Source organism: Colletotrichum gloeosporioides (assembly GCF_011800055.1).
Source record: "Colletotrichum gloeosporioides strain Lc1 chromosome Unknown consensus_66, whole genome shotgun sequence".
NCBI classification, from domain to species: Eukaryota; Fungi; Ascomycota; class Sordariomycetes; order Glomerellales; family Glomerellaceae; genus Colletotrichum; species Colletotrichum gloeosporioides.
This window is the reverse complement of record NW_025544711.1, coordinates 589969-606162: the sequence shown is the minus strand read 5'-3', so window position 1 is coordinate 606162 and position 16194 is coordinate 589969. Positions and strand designations below refer to the sequence as shown.

At 55.7% G+C, this 16194-nt stretch overlaps 4 protein-coding genes across 4 annotated transcripts; 1 reads left to right on the top strand and 3 right to left on the bottom strand.

Annotated features, from left to right (window-relative positions):
- Positions 1 to 2931: 2931 nt before the first annotated feature.
- Positions 2932 to 3874, bottom strand: GCG54_00014814 (Calmodulin; the record flags this gene model as incomplete). The annotated part of the gene is made up of 5 exons (XM_045414635.1): positions 2932 to 3200; positions 3262 to 3387; positions 3606 to 3621; positions 3748 to 3807; positions 3872 to 3874. 5 exons carry the CDS (start codon positions 3872 to 3874, stop codon positions 2932 to 2934), a joined length of 474 nt encoding a protein of 157 aa, XP_045260757.1.
- Positions 3875 to 5432: 1558 nt separating this feature from the next.
- GCG54_00014813 (L-pipecolate oxidase) lies at positions 5433 to 6839 on the top strand (the record flags this gene model as incomplete). The annotated part of the gene is made up of 1 exon (XM_045414634.1): positions 5433 to 6839. The coding sequence occupies one exon, from the start codon at positions 5433 to 5435 to the stop codon at positions 6837 to 6839; it is 1407 nt and encodes a 468-aa protein (XP_045260756.1).
- Positions 6840 to 7466: 627 nt separating this feature from the next.
- GCG54_00014812 (TATA-box-binding protein) lies at positions 7467 to 8569 on the bottom strand (the record flags this gene model as incomplete). The annotated part of the gene is made up of 3 exons (XM_045414633.1): positions 7467 to 8120; positions 8174 to 8261; positions 8319 to 8569. 3 exons carry the CDS (start codon positions 8567 to 8569, stop codon positions 7467 to 7469), a joined length of 993 nt encoding a protein of 330 aa, XP_045260755.1.
- Positions 8570 to 13462: 4893 nt separating this feature from the next.
- GCG54_00014811 (putative electron transfer flavoprotein-ubiquinone oxidoreductase) lies at positions 13463 to 15585 on the bottom strand (the record flags this gene model as incomplete). Its single annotated transcript, XM_045414632.1, has 3 exons — positions 13463 to 13562; positions 13673 to 15233; positions 15291 to 15585. 3 exons carry the CDS (start codon positions 15583 to 15585, stop codon positions 13463 to 13465), a joined length of 1956 nt encoding a protein of 651 aa, XP_045260754.1.
- Positions 15586 to 16194: the final 609 nt, after the last annotated feature.

Genomic DNA, 16194 nt, shown 5'->3' with positions numbered 1-16194 from the left:
ACACTGCATTACTTCCACTAATGAAAAAAAAAACTTCACTATTTGGGATGGATATGAAGTCCAGGGCGGCTGAAATTCTCAAGCCCATCCCCACACAAAAATTTCTTCTTCACGACCAGAGTCAAGCTCCAGCCCGCAATGAAAAAAAGGGAAAAAAAGACACGCCTGTCAGACGTCCATCGACACCCACCCTGCCCGCGCGCCCAAGGGCAAGACCGCAGACAGGGACGAGATCATCACCGCTCTCTATACAGCCTCAGAAACGAGTCCGAGACCGCCATCCTTTCGGATGGGTCGAGAGCAACCAGAAGTTCTTCACTCTAGGGTGTCGAGGATACAACTCATCAACCAGGGTGGGATCTGTGGCTCTTTTAGGGAACCAAGAATAGGTCGAATACTATAGAAATGATTCTCCTGTTTGGCGGTGGTTAGCGAAGGGTTCTGGTGTGCAGGTAGGGGGTGAGACATACTGAAGTATTGTCGACATGAAGAAAAGAAGAAGAGAAAAGGTGAAAGGACGGCGCGGTCGACGAGATTTTATAGACGTTCTGGAGGGGGCACGTCCCGCGCCGGCTTGGTGGGGCTGCGGCTCTGAGGTCGATGGTGGGGTCCGACTGAAAAAATGCAGATGGGAAAGTGCAGTTGCGATTTTTTTTACGATGGGCGGGAACGAAGTGGGGCTGGGCGTTGAGGGAGGAACGGCTGCTGCATTGACTGGAGGGAAGAGGAAGATGTGTTGGGCTTCGCTGCCGACGGGTTCTCAATACAGCAGCTCGCTCGTATGTGTGCTATAGATATGCTGGCACGGCGGGATGGGCGGATCTTGCAAATTATAGTTACCTTTACAGGTGTTACATTTATCTATCAATGGTTTCGTGGTGTAGTTGGTTATCACGTCAGTCTAACACACTGAAGGTCTCCGGTTCAAGTCCGGGCGAAATCATCCTCTTTTGCTTTGTTATGCAAGCCAGGCTCGATTCTTATCCTTTCCTGCTCTTTGAGGCGGATTGAGATTTTTTGACCGTGGCTCCTTCAACCCGAATGCTTTATTCAAGTGATTCCAGCACTCAGGTACGTCTGCCTGACATGTCCTGTCTAGGTCTACAAGAGCTGTCTGTCATTGAGTGATGAGCGTACCATATTCGGTTGAGACGTTTCTGAAGACAAGTATCAGTCTCTTTGATGTGTGTAGAGAACCGTTGTCTCCCTTATCCGCTTACGTGCACCGGGGTCTGCTTTACTTCCTTTGACATATACATGTCCATGCGCTCGCTAATGGTCATCTCTGATTGCCTTTGCGAGCCTTTATTCGTTGCCATGTCTGTCCCTATCCATTTCTCTTCCAACGATTGGCGTATTGAACAGTCTGGCTGAAGTCCAATGACGAACTCGTAGAAACCCTGGTGTCTTAGGAATTCTGGTGGATGGTGGATTGTGGCTGATTCTGAGTTTGAGTAACCCATAAATAAAGTCTGATGGCACCCTGGATACACGTTTTCTTGCTTGTTGACGATAAACCTGGCGTTCAGCCGAAAGGGGGTCAATGGCTGAAGGTGACGGCATTCTAATGGCAGCAGCTACCCGGCATGGTCATGTTGATGGTGCTCTCGTCGCCCAACGGAGGTCAAACAGGATCAGTCCTCACGCCGCCTCAGCTCAAAGTAGTATCTTGTTCCACGCGTCACAAGAGCCTCAAGTAGACCAGGACACAAACCGGAGACGGGTCCATTGAAATTCGCCTCTAGGCCCGGAGAGGACAGATAGCCATTTCCTTGCCTGTCATATATCTGACGTTGTGAAATGTTAATATCCCCTCGGGCGAAGAATAAACTGCGATGATCGTGGTTTACGGAAGCTTCAAATTCGGTTTGTACACTGCAATTTCCCTCTAGGCGACTAAGCCTAAACATGGATGGTCAGCTCGTCCTCCCGGGGGGAGAATAAAATGCAGTGAAAGTTCGCCGGTCGTGCTTGACCCGGCATTAGACAAGCAATCAAACCAACGACAGCCCCTGTTTGAAGGTCAACTGTGAAGGACAGACGAACCCAAATGTCACAAGAAGAGGCCAATCCATAGACGCCTCTCTCCCGAGTACTCCACCCCCCTGATCCCACATCACCTAGCTGATCTCCATGACGGGACATCTCCGCATGGCGTAGTTGGTTCGTCACGCACAGCTGCAGTGGTTTCCCTGGGGTCGCTGAATAGTCCCATTGAAAACAATACTGGTGAAAGAGAGAAAATCATCCAGAGTAATCCATCCCGCTGACCACTCTACTGAAACATATTCCGATCTGCCAGGACAATTGTCCCGGCCTGGTCGTCAGTGTCAATCAAATGGACACTACCAATATTGTGAACATGGATTGTCTAGCTTGAATATATCTTCGACAATCATCGTAACACCAGCTGCTAAAGCTCCGGTCGCTTGTGGGCGAAGAAGATGAGGTTGTTAGGGCGGCGGAGGGCCTTTCGGGACTGTCATTTCTTCACCAGGTGTTCTCAACCCCGTTAATACACTTGATCTCCTGATCCACCTATCCAGTTGAAACAAAAGCGATTTGGGAAGTGGCAAGGCGTCCGAGTAAGCGCAGAGCCGGGCTCCAACGCGATGCAGCAGGGGCCATTTACTTTCTCACTGAGGAAAGGAAAAACCGTGGGCTGGAAACGCCAGGAAACCATCGCTGAGAGATAGACCACCTGAGGGTCCAACGTAAAGCAGATTCATTCTACCTGCCTGTATACCGTATGAGGTGACTGGGAAAAGACACCCTTCATCAAGGAAACGAAACTCAAGATATCATCAACAAGAGCTGGTCCGCCTAGGACTCTTTCCCGTAGTTTTTGTTTTCACTCCTTCATCATAATAGACGCAAACTCATCATCTGTTGATTGACGGTCAGCTCGCTCGCTTGCCAAACAACACGGGATCATGCCAAGAGGGCAGACACAACATAAGGGGCAGGATCGGTAGTGTGCTCCTTACAGTCAATCGTTCCATCGCCGTTCTTGTCGGCCATCTGGATCATCTCGTCAATCTCGGCCTTGGTCATGTTCTCGCCCAGCGAGGTCAGGACGTGTCGTAGCTCCTCGGCCGAGATGGTGCCGCTGCCGTCGCGGTCGAATACCTTGAACGCGTTCTTGAGCTCCTCCTCGGCGTCACCGACCTGCACCTTTACCGCCATCAAGTTGAGGAATTCTACACATGTCGAGTTAGTGCTCCGGGACGCTTCATATGCTATGCAACCCGAACAACTTACCATTGAAGTCGATCGTGCCGTTGTTGTCCGCGTCGACCTCATTCACCATGTCCGTCAACTCCGTGTCGCTGGGATTCAGGCCCAGGGACCTCATGACCTCTCCCAGCTCCTGGGCGGTGATGTCACCTGCAGAAACAATGTCAGTTTGGGGTTGGGATGAGAAAGCAAAAAGGGAACTGCAGCAAATCCGAGATGAGATGGAACGGTCTAAGCCACGCCGTTCCCGAGCGGATTTAAGAAAAAAAAAAGGGTTCGATCGAGTTTAAAAAATAATTCCCGACTGTCGTCCAGAAAAAGGGGGCGCAACAACCTCGCGCAGCTCGAAAAAGGGTGTTATCACTGACCGGTCCCATCCTTGTCCTGCGGTCGAGTTAGCAAAATGAGGAGCTCCGGTGTCGTCGAAGGTTGACGTAGGCCAGCCCAAAAAAATCAGGCTCGGCATGGCGCCAGCCTGATGGAAAGGGGAAGCGGGAGGGAGAAACTCACAAACAGGTCAAAGACCTCCTTGTATTGCGCCCTTTGCTCTTCAGTCAACCCAGCAGCAGCCTGGACATCGTGGTCAGCTTCATAAATGCGAGCATCTCGGGCGACCGGAGCATAAGTTTCTCACCATTTTTTTATGTCGGATATGTGGTGGTGACGAGTTGTTTATGAAGGAAGTTTTGGTGAGTGAGCGTCGGTGGTTTGAGACAGGGAAGACGGCGTGGGCGTGGGCACCGACAGCTGAAAGCGGGGATGTGACGATGACCCCGCACGGTGCTTAGTGCGAACAGCATCATCAATTCGTACGGCTGGAGGCATTTGGACGGAGGACTGCGTTTTAATTTGTCCCAGGTTGCATCAGCGTTTCCTTGTTTAGACGGCCCAACGGTCGGCGGTGATCAAGTCAGCCTCATCACAATTCCCGCGGGCACCGGGGGTGATTGACGAATGGGCGTTATTCGCAAAGGCAGCGAGGCAAACTCCAACTGCCGGCGGAGCTGACATAATCCAGGCCTAGACCTCGCTCAAAAGAACGCGACGTAACGTGGGCAGTTATCGCCGAAGCCTTAGAATGAGTCTTTCGGCCAGTATCAAAAACACCAGGAATCACCACGAGATATGCAAAAAGGGGCCCAACCGGGGTTTGAACCCGGGACCTCGCCCAATCAAGCTGTGCTTGAGAGTATTACTACCCGAAGGGCGAATCCTACCACTAGACCATTGGGCCTTGTTGAGTTGAAGTGAAGCACAAGTGCCTGTTGTAGGTTCAGTTTGGCTCCAGGCAGGCGCGAGGTGAGGAAGTTGCGACGCAAAGGGGAAGGAAGGCACGCCGTGTTAGAAGGAGAACAATAAGCATCGATTGGCCAGTTAGCACTGAATGCCTCCTCACCGCAGACACCTTGCACATGAACACCGCGGGGGTGGGATTTGAGGAACCAACAACAACACCATGCCGTTGGTTTTGAGTAACCCGAGCCGAGCACCGCCGGATCCAGCTTCCGATTCCGAACATTCACATCGACCAGCACCCGACAACAAGATGCTGCCGCCAAGCCTCAAAAGCGCGGAAACCCACGCGGACAGTTTACCGCAGAGCGACACGATACACCTTACCCACCGCCCCGTCCTGCACATCGAACCGTACATCCGTACAATCTCCAAGAACAAATAGGCCAAGCGGCCGGGCCCTGAACCAAATGGAAAGCCAACACATTCTACAGCCCCCACCACCGGCATTGGGATCTCCAAAAAGTTCAGTCCCGGCCCCACGCCCGAAAGCCAGGGGACGCCAAGTTCCAACCCGGCCCGCCCGCAGTCGTGCTGCAAAAACTTACGATAGAAGAACGGTGTTCCCCGCGATAACGAGTAAGGCAAGCCGATAAACCACGACACCGCAAATTTCGACTCCGATATTGCGCCGGTCCGGGGTGATCCCCTTCAACGTTCTCCTCTCCCAACCACCGCCTCTCCTTTCCCCGTCCCTCCTCCTCTCCCACCGTGCCCTTTTAAAGTTACGCAGCAAATCTCTCCCTTTTCCAATTCGTCTGGTGTTGCCAGTTTGACATTTTCGCAGAATCTTCCAATCGCGAACCGTGATCTACTTCCTACCTTGCGGTACCGTCCTGAGTCACACAATCGCAACCTATACAGAGGTACTTCGCGTCGCACGAACACACAGACACGCGACAATGGCAGACCCCGCCGAACCCCCCTCTTCGATTCTCATCATCGGCTCCGGCGTCTTCGGCCTGACGACAGCCCACGAACTCGCCCTCCGCCCCCGCTACGCCTCCACCAAGATCACCGTTCTCGACCGCTCCCCCGTCCCCGGTCCCAGTGAAGACGCCGCCAGCGTCGACTCTTCCCGCATCATTCGCTCAGACTACGCCGATCCCGCCTACGCTCGCCTCGCCGCCGAAGCTCAGACGGAATGGCGCAAGACCACAAACCCCTCAGACCTTGGAGGTGAAGGCCGGTATCGGCAATCCGGCTTGTGTCTCGTTGCCGATCCCAAGTCTGCTTCCCCCGTAGCTTCAACGACATCACCACCACCAAAAAAGACCAGTCTGGAATACGTTCGCGAAAGCTATAACAACGTTGTCTCGCTCGCAGGACCCGATGGCGATAAGATCATCAAGGAGCTTCCCACCCCCGAGGCAATCCGCGAACACCTTGGCACCCCGATCGCCCCTGGAACATGGGGCTACATCAACCCTTTGGCTGGCTGGGCTGACGCTGGCGAGTCAATGAAGTACCTCGCCCGCCGTGTCGAGGCCCTTCGCCGCGTAAACTTCGTCTCTGGCACCGCTGCCCGCTTGAATTACTCTTCTGCCTCCACCGTCACCGGCGCAACGCTTACCGATGGCCGTGTCCTTTCCGCCGACCTCGTCATTGTCGCCGCCGGTGCTTGGACGGGCCAGCTTGTCGATCTCTCAGGCCAGGCCATTGCGACCGGCCAAGTGCTCGGATACATTGACATCACCCCCTCCGAGCTCGAGATCCTCTCCAAGATGCCTGTGACTCTCAACTTCAGCACAGGACTCTTTATGATCCCTCCGTCAGGCCTGCAAGTCAAGGTCGCCCGCCACGCGTACGGCTACCTCAACCCGACACCGATCCCTCACCCATCGCCCTCTTCCTCCGCGAAGAAGAGCACCGTCTCCCTGCCCGCGACGCACATCACCGACCCCAACCTCCAGGTCCCGAGAGAGGGAGAGGATGCGCTGCGCACCGCCGTCCGCACCATCGTCCCGATCCCCGCGATCCACGACCGCCCGTTCGTTAAGACGCGGCTGTGTTGGTACACCGATACCCAGACGGGCGACTTCTTGATCTGCCACCACCCCGAGGCGAAAAATCTGTTTGTCGCCACGGGCGGCAGCGGCCACGGCTTCAAGTTCCTGCCTGTGTTGGGCAGGGAGATTGTGAACGTGCTGGAGGGCAGAGGCGACAAGGTGTTTACTGAGAAGTGGAAGTGGAGGGCAATCAACAAGCCCGAAGACGTGACGCATCTGTATGACAACATTTCATGCGACGACGGCAGCCGTGGAGGCGTGCCTGGCATTTTGCTTAAGGGCGAACAGCCCAAGCTGTAGCGCTTTATGTTATCTAGCCGTGTTCATCAGTAACGAATGTAGACGACGTACACACGTAGACACGTAGAAGCAGGTATTGTACATAAACAAAAGTTTTCTTGTTTTACGGCGCGACTAGGGGCCAAAGTAAGTCGGCAAAATCTTCCGCATCACCCAGTTCATCACATCGACGAGATTGTGTTCATGAAATCAGGTTTAGCATTACACTCATACTAATGCCTGCTAAGCTCGCATCAAACCCTGAACTAAGCCAGAGTAAGAATGGAGTGATCAATCTGGCCACCCTGACCAGATGTCGCAAACCTGTTTTCGCAGTTCGTCACACGCCAAAGCACCTCCCGACCAACTGTCCAGGAGGCGACGAACGCATCCTTCCCCTCTCCCACCGTCTCGGACCCTCATGCATCTAAGTTGCTTCCATTAAAGAACGGCGAAGTCGACCTGCGCGTTGCCGTCGACCATGCCACGAGCAATCTATGTAGTGTCGCGGGATGAGAAAAATCTTATTCTTTTCGTCTGAATCAAACCACCCAGACCGGATGCCTCCAGTCCAGGATCCCTCCTGTGCCAACGCCAATGCAATGCAGCGGAAAATCAAGGGATAACACAAACGAGCATCGAGGCGTCTTAGGCATGGCCAAGATGCCAGCTGACGAACGCTCGCTTTTTTTTATGGTGTGCGTGAAAAAGCAGTCGTGGTATCGTGAAGAAAGGGTGGTGTCTAATCGTACAAGTCGGCAATGTTTTGGGGTGATGATACATCAACAGAGTTGATGACTCATCCTTTGCTTCGGTTTCCTTAGACTTTGCGGAAATCTGGAACGAGTTAGCAGCTGTACGAGACGAAGTGAAGCAGCAATACTGACCCTGAAGCACAGGATAGATCATCTCGAAGGCCTGGTAGATCTCCTCACGGACCTTGGCACCAGTGAGGACAATCTTCCCAGAGACGAAGATGAGGAGCACAATCTTCGGCTTAATCATGCGGTAGATGAGACCAGGGAACAGCTCGGGTTCGTAAGAACTGAAGTTGTGATGGCGAGAGGCGAGACCTTCGAGACGGATGGGGAACTTGATGTCGCAAGACCCGACAATGTTCTGAATCTTGAAGTCGGTGAACTTGGCATTGAAGCCAAGCTTCTGAATGATACGAGCGTACTTGCGGGAGGCAAGCTTCGAGTCGTCCTCAGACTTCGCACCAGTTACAACCATCTTACCAGAGGCGAAGATGAGGGCTGTGGTCTTAGGCTCGCGGATACGCATGATGACGGCGGCGAAACGCTACATGGCCAGTCAGCATCGGGAAACACCTAGCAGTAAGTTTCGCGACGTACCTTGGGGTTGTACTCGGCATTTCTCGCGTGCAGGGCAATCGTCTTCAGGTCCAAGCGGCAATCGAGGTTGACCGTGGCAACGATGTTCCTTTAAGCAGCGACATAAGCGTCATGGAGCAGAAAAAATCACTCATGATATACATACTGCAGCGTGGGAGTCAAGCCACTTCCACCCTGGGTGGCAGCAGGAGTCGCAGCAGGGGTCGCGGGAGTCACCCCGGTACCGTTTGCGCCTTGTTGCCCGTTGACGGCGGGGGCCTGGCCGTTGACGGGAGCTTGAGCGCCGTTCGCCGGGGGAGGGAGCTCGTGAGCGCCGCCAGGGAAAGACAGCGAGCCAGGCGCAGTGAAAGCCTTGGCTTGCGCGGCACTCGTGGGATGGGTCTGAATCGCCTCCATGATTGCGGTTGCTTGAGGGATACGCCGGAGATAGGGCAAAGAGCAGATCTGCGAAAGTCAGCACGCTGATCTAACCATTGTAGCAAGCACGCGCCATTACAGTTCGATGCTGTAATTATTTATCGCGGCCAAGAAAAGTAACAATGGCGAATGAAATGCGACTGCGATATGACTGGTGATGTTTTCGGGGGGATCGCGTAGGTGGCGGAAATATTTATAGAAATAGTGTAAATGGTCTGTGCGCTAGACTTCTGCGCCTTGATGACCTCCAGTGTCGGGGAAGGTGCGTGCCAAGATGAGGAAGGCGTGCAGGCAGGTGCGATGGGAATAACGACAAGTGAAGGAAATGGAACACCATACCAGAAGTGGGAGAAAAACAAGTGAATGTCTCCCCTACAGCGACTGCTCAAGACAGATAGATAGGTAGGTAGGTAGGTATGCGCTTGTCTCGACAACTTGGCGGTCAGGCAAATGGCGCGATGTGGGATCTCAAACTTGAGGTAGGTCGACGAGAAGGTCGTTGGTTTCGTAGGCGTCGCTTTGGATTTGTCGCGAAAGACCCAGATACCACCAATCAACTCGACGTCTCGGGATACCTCGTCACGGTTCACAGCACTTGTATCTCTATTCGTCGACGATGCGATGCGCACGGATTGTGTCTACAGGGCGCAGCGACTCGTTCTCGACCTGGCTGTCGTCGGAAGGGATCGCGCGAGTAACGTAACGAAGGGATGCCTCGAAAAGAACGTATTCCAGATCTTTTCTTTCTTTCGTGCAGGGTAGGATATGCGGGTACACTTTCAGTTAAGAGAGCGATACCACCTGGGCCCTGGCTGACGTTGACAGCTCCGTCGTTAGTCTTGGAGTGTTTGGTAATGAGGTAGAGAGAGTATAGAGATCAGCCTCGTTGGGGGTCGAGGTGGTGACGTCTCTGTGTTTGTGTCGATCGACGTCGTCGTCGTTGATGACGGTGGTGAACGTGCGATGAGGCTGTGGTGACGATGACGACGATGCAGGATCGTGTGCGGTGTCTGTTGGTTGGATTTTGAGTTTGGGGGTGGTTTGAGTGGGGGTGGAGAAGGAAAATTAGAAAGGCCGAACGTGAGTGGGTGTGACTACGTAAGGCCGTCGGTCGGAGCTTCCGCGCAAGAATTTCGAAACAAGCGGGTTGGAGGGAGGCCTGCCTCTTTATAATTTTGGCCATCGCCCGCCTGAGCAGTCGCCCCAACGACACCCCCTGCCACACAGCCAAGGGGCCCCAGGCAGCCAGTGCGCCGTGGCGGTTGGTCCTGCTTGACATTGCCTGTGCTTAGCGGCCGCGCTAAGGCGATGCACCCAATCAAAACCGCGGATTCCTCACATTTTATCTCCTTCCCACCCCCATGTCCCCCCTGTTGTGACCACCCAGCCCCTGAAGTACCGCGGCACCGCGTCCAAGGTCGCAGTACTTTCGCAGGTCTTTTCTTTCTTTTTGCGACAATGCATTCTGGCCAGTGCTTACCTACCTCTGACGGCTGGCTGGCGAGGTGGTGACGATGCTGTGCCCTAATTGTGATGCCGCTGTCGGGCGCCGCTCGCTGCCCACTGCCAGGCCTGCCAGCGCCAGCTCAGGGCCACAGTGTCGTGTTCCAGTGAGAGGCCCTCCCTGATATGGGGCCATGTCATCATCCACAGTTGCTGTCCAGTCCCAGACCCAGCCTTTTTCCTGCCCTGGAGCTTGCCTTGCGCTCGCCGCATTTTCTTGCTTCCTCTTTTTCCCTTTTTTTTTTTTTTTTTTTTTCCCCCCCCCCCCTTCCCCTTTTTTTCCNCACTTTTTTCGCGACTCAACTCGGATCGGTTTGACTGGCTCATCCCTGGGAGGCCCATCGGTCATCCCTCTCGCTCGCCATTTCGTCAGGGTTGGCCGTCCACACACACTCCTTGATTCCCGCTGAGAAAAAATGGCAACACGTCTTTTTCTTCCTCGCCTACACTCCGGACCAGACCGCCTGGACCATGACGGATGCTTTGCCTCTTTTTTCAGCCAGCGACGACGATGCAACATCTCGTATTTCTTTCACTACCGTTACTCGCTCGCCACGACAATGGCCCAGCAAACGAAACGACGCGTCTGGTCAGCATCATCTCCGACACCATCGCGACACCAACGCAAACCGCCCGAGAATGACGACGGCCTGGCATAGCCCAGAGGTAACATACAAATCAAAACCAGACGGCATGGCAATAGCGCCCGCGCACCAAGTACGAATGCTCTCGTTCACTCGCTCGCACCCACCCGCACCCGCACCCGCACCCGCACCGCGACAGCTCTCAGCCCAACCCAAACCAACCAGACGCCCTCTTCCTGGCCTGCCAATGCCGCCGACGACAGCCCGTGGGCCACTACTGCCTGGATGGAAACCAGCCAAATGCGAATCCCACAGCAGCGCTACCTACCACGCTATCCGACTGGATGCCGCTACCTGACCGCTAACGCTACCTACCCACGACCTGCCGACCCCATTCCGCTCGGTTCTTCTTCCTTCTGCGGCCTACCGCCAAATTGCTTCGTGCGTCCAGCTCCAACAGCTCCAGCTGGAGCGCTCCCACGGCCAAATCCCACTGTCCGCGTCAGTCAGTCCCTTTTGGCAGCTGCACCACACCCACCACTCCAACCACTCGGTCGCAGGTCTGGACTGTCATTGACTGGGCCCCCTTCACCATCACTTTCTCCCCCCCTCCCCCCTTTTTTATGATTTTTGCATCCTCCCAGCAACCAAAGGGACTTTTCCCTTTTCCAACCCTCCTCCTTCACTCTCCAACCACACGCTAGCGCTCTGAAACGCTGAGCCTGCCCCCTACTTTGATGCCTCACTGACGATCAGCACCGACATGTTCCGTCAGTGCTGAGCAGCGGCAGCACACGAGAAAGCATCGCCATCACCCATTCTCTGGCGAACGGCCTCGCCGTCAAACCTGTCAGAAGAGCCAGTCACCAGACCAAGCCCGGACGCGACAACACGACGACGCGAAACAGCAAACAGTCATAGACCACCGCCACGGCCACGATGACAAACGAACATTGAAGCGAAGCGCGGTCAGGAATGCGCGAAAACGGCACCTTGACGCTTGCGCTGCTTTCGGCCACCCGCGGTCCCTCTGCTAGGAATTTCATGGGTCACGGCAGCAAACAGACGGCTTCCGACGTGTGAGTCATTGACTCCAGACCGGCTCCAATCGGCCACCACCAGCCATGGCAGGGGTACGTGAAAAAAGCATTGCAAAGGCCGGGTTGGGCGTGTTTGTCGCCCGCCTCCCACTCATGGCAGCGCCAACCAAGGGCTCCATCCCCCCGTCGTAAGACTGCCCCGTACTGTGTACGCGAGCCTCGCCACGCCGCGGCCCATCACGGCCCATCTCTGGAACCCGAACTTTCGCCCGAGAAAACTCTGTCGACACCCATCAGGACACTCAGACTTCCTTAAATGCGCGGTAAGTCCGATGTGGACGAGGAGACGTTGGGCATTTGTCGACATCGTATCGACGTCTGTTTTCTTTTGCACAACCGCTTCCAATTTCGTGACGCTCTGGCGCTGCTTCATCGTCGTGGCAGAGATGGGCACTCGCAGCAGTCTTGCAGATGCAAATTTCACCGTAATCTTACTGCCAGGTATCATGTACCAGGGCTTGACGGAGACTATGGGGCCTCTGGTCTGTGCGTCCAAAGTACCTCTGGATCCGCTCCGAAGTCGAGGTACATCTCCAGGTTGTCGGCTTCGCCCTGCGCGACTCATGCATGTGTGAGCTTCTCCTAGACACACAGCAGCAAGGTAAGGCCAAGCCATACCGCCGCGCAACGAGAGTTCCAGCCTTTGGAGCATCTCGGCCTCGCGGGGGCTGGCGAAGCTCCATCAGCACTACTACGACTCATGCAACCTCAAACACCACCATCTGACAGCCTCGTTGAACAACTCTCACGACATTGCATCCAGTGTCGCATCAAAACGACCGTTTAAATTGTCGAACTTTGACTGCCGCTGTCCTTGGGCTTTGGGCAGCGGTCGATGGAGAACCGACGTGCCCAATGACGTCCCACGAGTCGCTCTCTGTTCCCACCGTTGGCTGGTAATGTGTACACACGCTGGCACGCAATGAGGCTTATCGCGAGCGCGTCATTCCGTGTCAGCTACTCTGACTCTCCCACAACCCGCAAATCTAGCCATCTGTCCATTCCAGCCTTGCCCACCGCATGAAGTCCAAAAACTACTTGCGTCTCGCAAACCACCCCTCATGTCTCCGATTTCGTCCCCATCCCCCCAAGCCGGGGTCTTCTCCGATCGGGGGCCTTTCAAGCCATAAGCCGACAAGGGGACCTTCTTACTCGCTTGGATTCACAGCATGTCCATCATCACAAGCCAGACGACGTCGTGTGGTGCCATTTCTTAGTCGGGTCTCCCTTGACTTTCGCGCTCTTCCAGAAGCCTTCGTCATGCACCGGCAGAGTTCCTCGTCTGATATGCCCGACTCGAAGAAAGAACCGGGGGAAAAAACCATGTTGTCATTAACCACCGTTCGACGTAAGGGTACCGCTACATTATCCGTACACCATCCTACCACAAAGGTAAGCCAAAGTAAACAGCAAGCCAACATGTGAGCGCCCAATGAAAGAGAGAGAAAAAAAGCTATTTTTTGCTTTCCGCGCCGCCTTCCCAACACGTGCTCTACTCCGAAGTACATGGATATGGTCATCGGGCCTCCGAATGTTCGAAGCATTTTCCCTTCCTTTTCTTTTTGTCTTCTCTACTTTGTCTGAACAAGTACAGCCACTCACCCCATTTAGGCAACACAAGAAGAGATGACAGCCCTAGGTTTCTATTTCCTCCGCCTCGTCGTCGTCTCGAAATCCTCCTCTTTCTATGACATGTAGTACTTGGGACCCTCTCCTCCCTGGGGAACCTGCCAGTTGATGTCCTGGTTGGGCGCCTTAATGTCGCACGTCTTGCAGTGGATGCAGCTACGAATCGGGACAGAGTCAGTCAACCATCCATGAGAGGCTCCCTGAATCATTCTTCAGGCGGACAGGGGCCTATCACGACAGCGGGGAAGGGAAGGAAAAAAACTCACTTTTGCGCGTTGATCTGGAATCGCACTCCAAGCTCCTTGGTATCGTCCTCAACATACTCGTACACACCCGCCGGGCAGAAGCGGTTCTCGACGCCCTTGAACTGGGGCCACGTCTCCCGCGTGTGCTTCTCCCAGTCCTTGACCTGTAGGTGCACAGGCTGGTCCTCCTCGTGATTGGTACCGGTGCGGCTGACGCTGGTGAGGATGTCGAAGCTGATCTTGCCATCGGGCTTCTCGTACTCGATCTTCTGGAACCGGTCCGCCGGCTTCGTCGCCGCGTGGTCCGGCGTCTTGTGCTTCAGCGTCCAGGGGACCCGGCCCTTAAGCACGTACGCCTCCAGGCCCGAGTACATGATGCCGCCGTAGAGGCCCAGCGGCGTATGGAAAGAGGGGCGGAAGTTGCGCACCTCCTTGAGCTCCTTCCAGATGGACGAGTTGCGCAACTTGTCCTCGTAGTCGTAAAGGAAGACGGTACCTGCCTCCTCCCCGGCCTCGCTGCTGGAGAGAGCGTCGAAGGCGGCCTCGGCCGCCAGCATACCTGACTTCATCGCGTTATGCGTGCCTTTGATCTTGGGCAGGTTGACGAAGCCGGCCGAGTCGCCGATCAGCGCGCCGCCCGGGAAGGCGCACTTGGGTATGCTCTGGAACCCGCCCTCAATCAGGGCGCGCGCGCCGTAAGTCAGGCACTTACCGCCCTCGAGGACGTCCTTGTACATTGGGTGGTGCTTCATCTTCTGGAACTCTTGGTAGGGGGAGACCCAGGGGTTCTCGTAGTCGAGCGCGACGACCAGTCCGATGGAGACGAGGTTGTCGCCAAAGTGGTACATCCAGCCGCCGCCGTAGAGGTCCTTGGACAGCGGGTAACCCATGGAGTGCGTAATGCTGCCCTTATTGAACTTCTCCGGCTGCACCTCCCAGACCTCCTTGACGCCCAGGGCGTACGTCTGGTGCTGGCTGTCGCGGCGGAGGTCGAACTTGTTGATGACCTGCTTGCTCAGGCTGCCGTGGCAGCCCTCGGCGAAGAGGGTGCAGCGGGCGTGGAACTCCATGCCGCGCTCGAAGGCCTCCTTGGGCTTGCCGTCGCGGCCCATGCCGAGGTCGTTTGTGGCGACGCCCTTGACGCTGCCGTCGACCTCGTTGTAGAGGACCTCGGAGGCGGCGAAGCCCGGGTAGACCTCGACGCCGAGCTCCTCTGCGCGGTCGCCGAGCCACTTTGTGAACTGGTTGAGGGAGACGATGTAGTTGCCGTCGTTGTGCATCTGGGGCGGGGTGGGGAGGGGGATGGAGGCGGTCTTTGTGAGGAAGCGCATGCGGTCGCCGCCGGCCGGGGTGGCGTACTCGAAACGGTCGGGGTTGTCTTCGGAGAGCCAGTCGGGTATGAGCTCGTTGATGGCGGTGGGCTGGATGACGGCGCCCGAGAGGATGTGGGCGCCCATCTCGCCGGCCTTTTCGAGCAGGAGGACGCGGAAGTCTTCGTTGCCGGCCTCGTTGGCGAGCTGCTTCAGGCGGATCGCGGCGCTGAGTCCGGCGGGGCCTGTGATGTTGCCACCATTAGCCATGTCTCTTCCTCGTTAGTTCGTAGATTTCTGGGGTGAAGCATTACCGCCGCCAACGATACAGACGTCGACCTGGTCTGATTCGCGCCCAATGGACGCGGGGTCGAAGTCTTCCTCCTCATCGCTGCGTCGTGGCCTGCTTGTCGTGAATGTGCGGGCGCCCAGGGGACGGAAGACAGTGACGGAGGAAGAAGCAGCCCGTGTTGAGGGTAACCTGCTGGTCGGCGTCCTCCTGGAGGTGGTGCTGGAGAGGTATGCTGCTTGCGCTTGCGCGGGGTGTGTAGGGCGGTAGCGGCATCTCGAGAGGTTGCGGGTGCTGCGCTGCAGGCTCCTCGCGAGGGGCGAGGCGCTGCTCATCTTGACGATTGTGTGGTTTGTCGAGCTCCGAGAGGAGGGGTAGTGGTCAAGCGGTAGATTTGCCCAAGTGTAAGGGAGGGGCAGCTCTCTCAGGCGGGAGACGAAGAGTCACGAGCAGCAGCTCCGAAGGCCTCGTCGTCGTTGTCGTCGTGGGTCGTCTCCAAGGCCGGATTCGTCTTTAGACCGTAATGGGGTTGGTCGAGCTGGCAACGGACCGCAAGCCGTCGGCGCAATTGAGTTTCTCGTTGGACTACGAAAGGCAGCTGTACCTCGGCAGAGTGAGGGCACTAATTAGTCAATTGAGAGCAGTCGTGAACACTGAAAAGCGGCGGGACCTGCAGTTTTGCTCGTCGAGGGCAGCGCGGCGGGACACTTAAAAAACGGACTCGACCGGGGCCCTGCAGGAGGAGAGAGCTTCTCACGTTCCTCTAATACGTAATTGGGGCAGAGGCGTAAATGGGGGAGGGGACCAAGACTGAATGACACTGCGACTGCGATCCCACCCACCCTCCAAGGGCCAAAACCAAGCTCGGGCCCTGGTTTCCGGTTGCTGGTGATAGCCGAGAGAAACCGGTCCTGGGGATTCTGGACTCGGACGATACTTCCGCG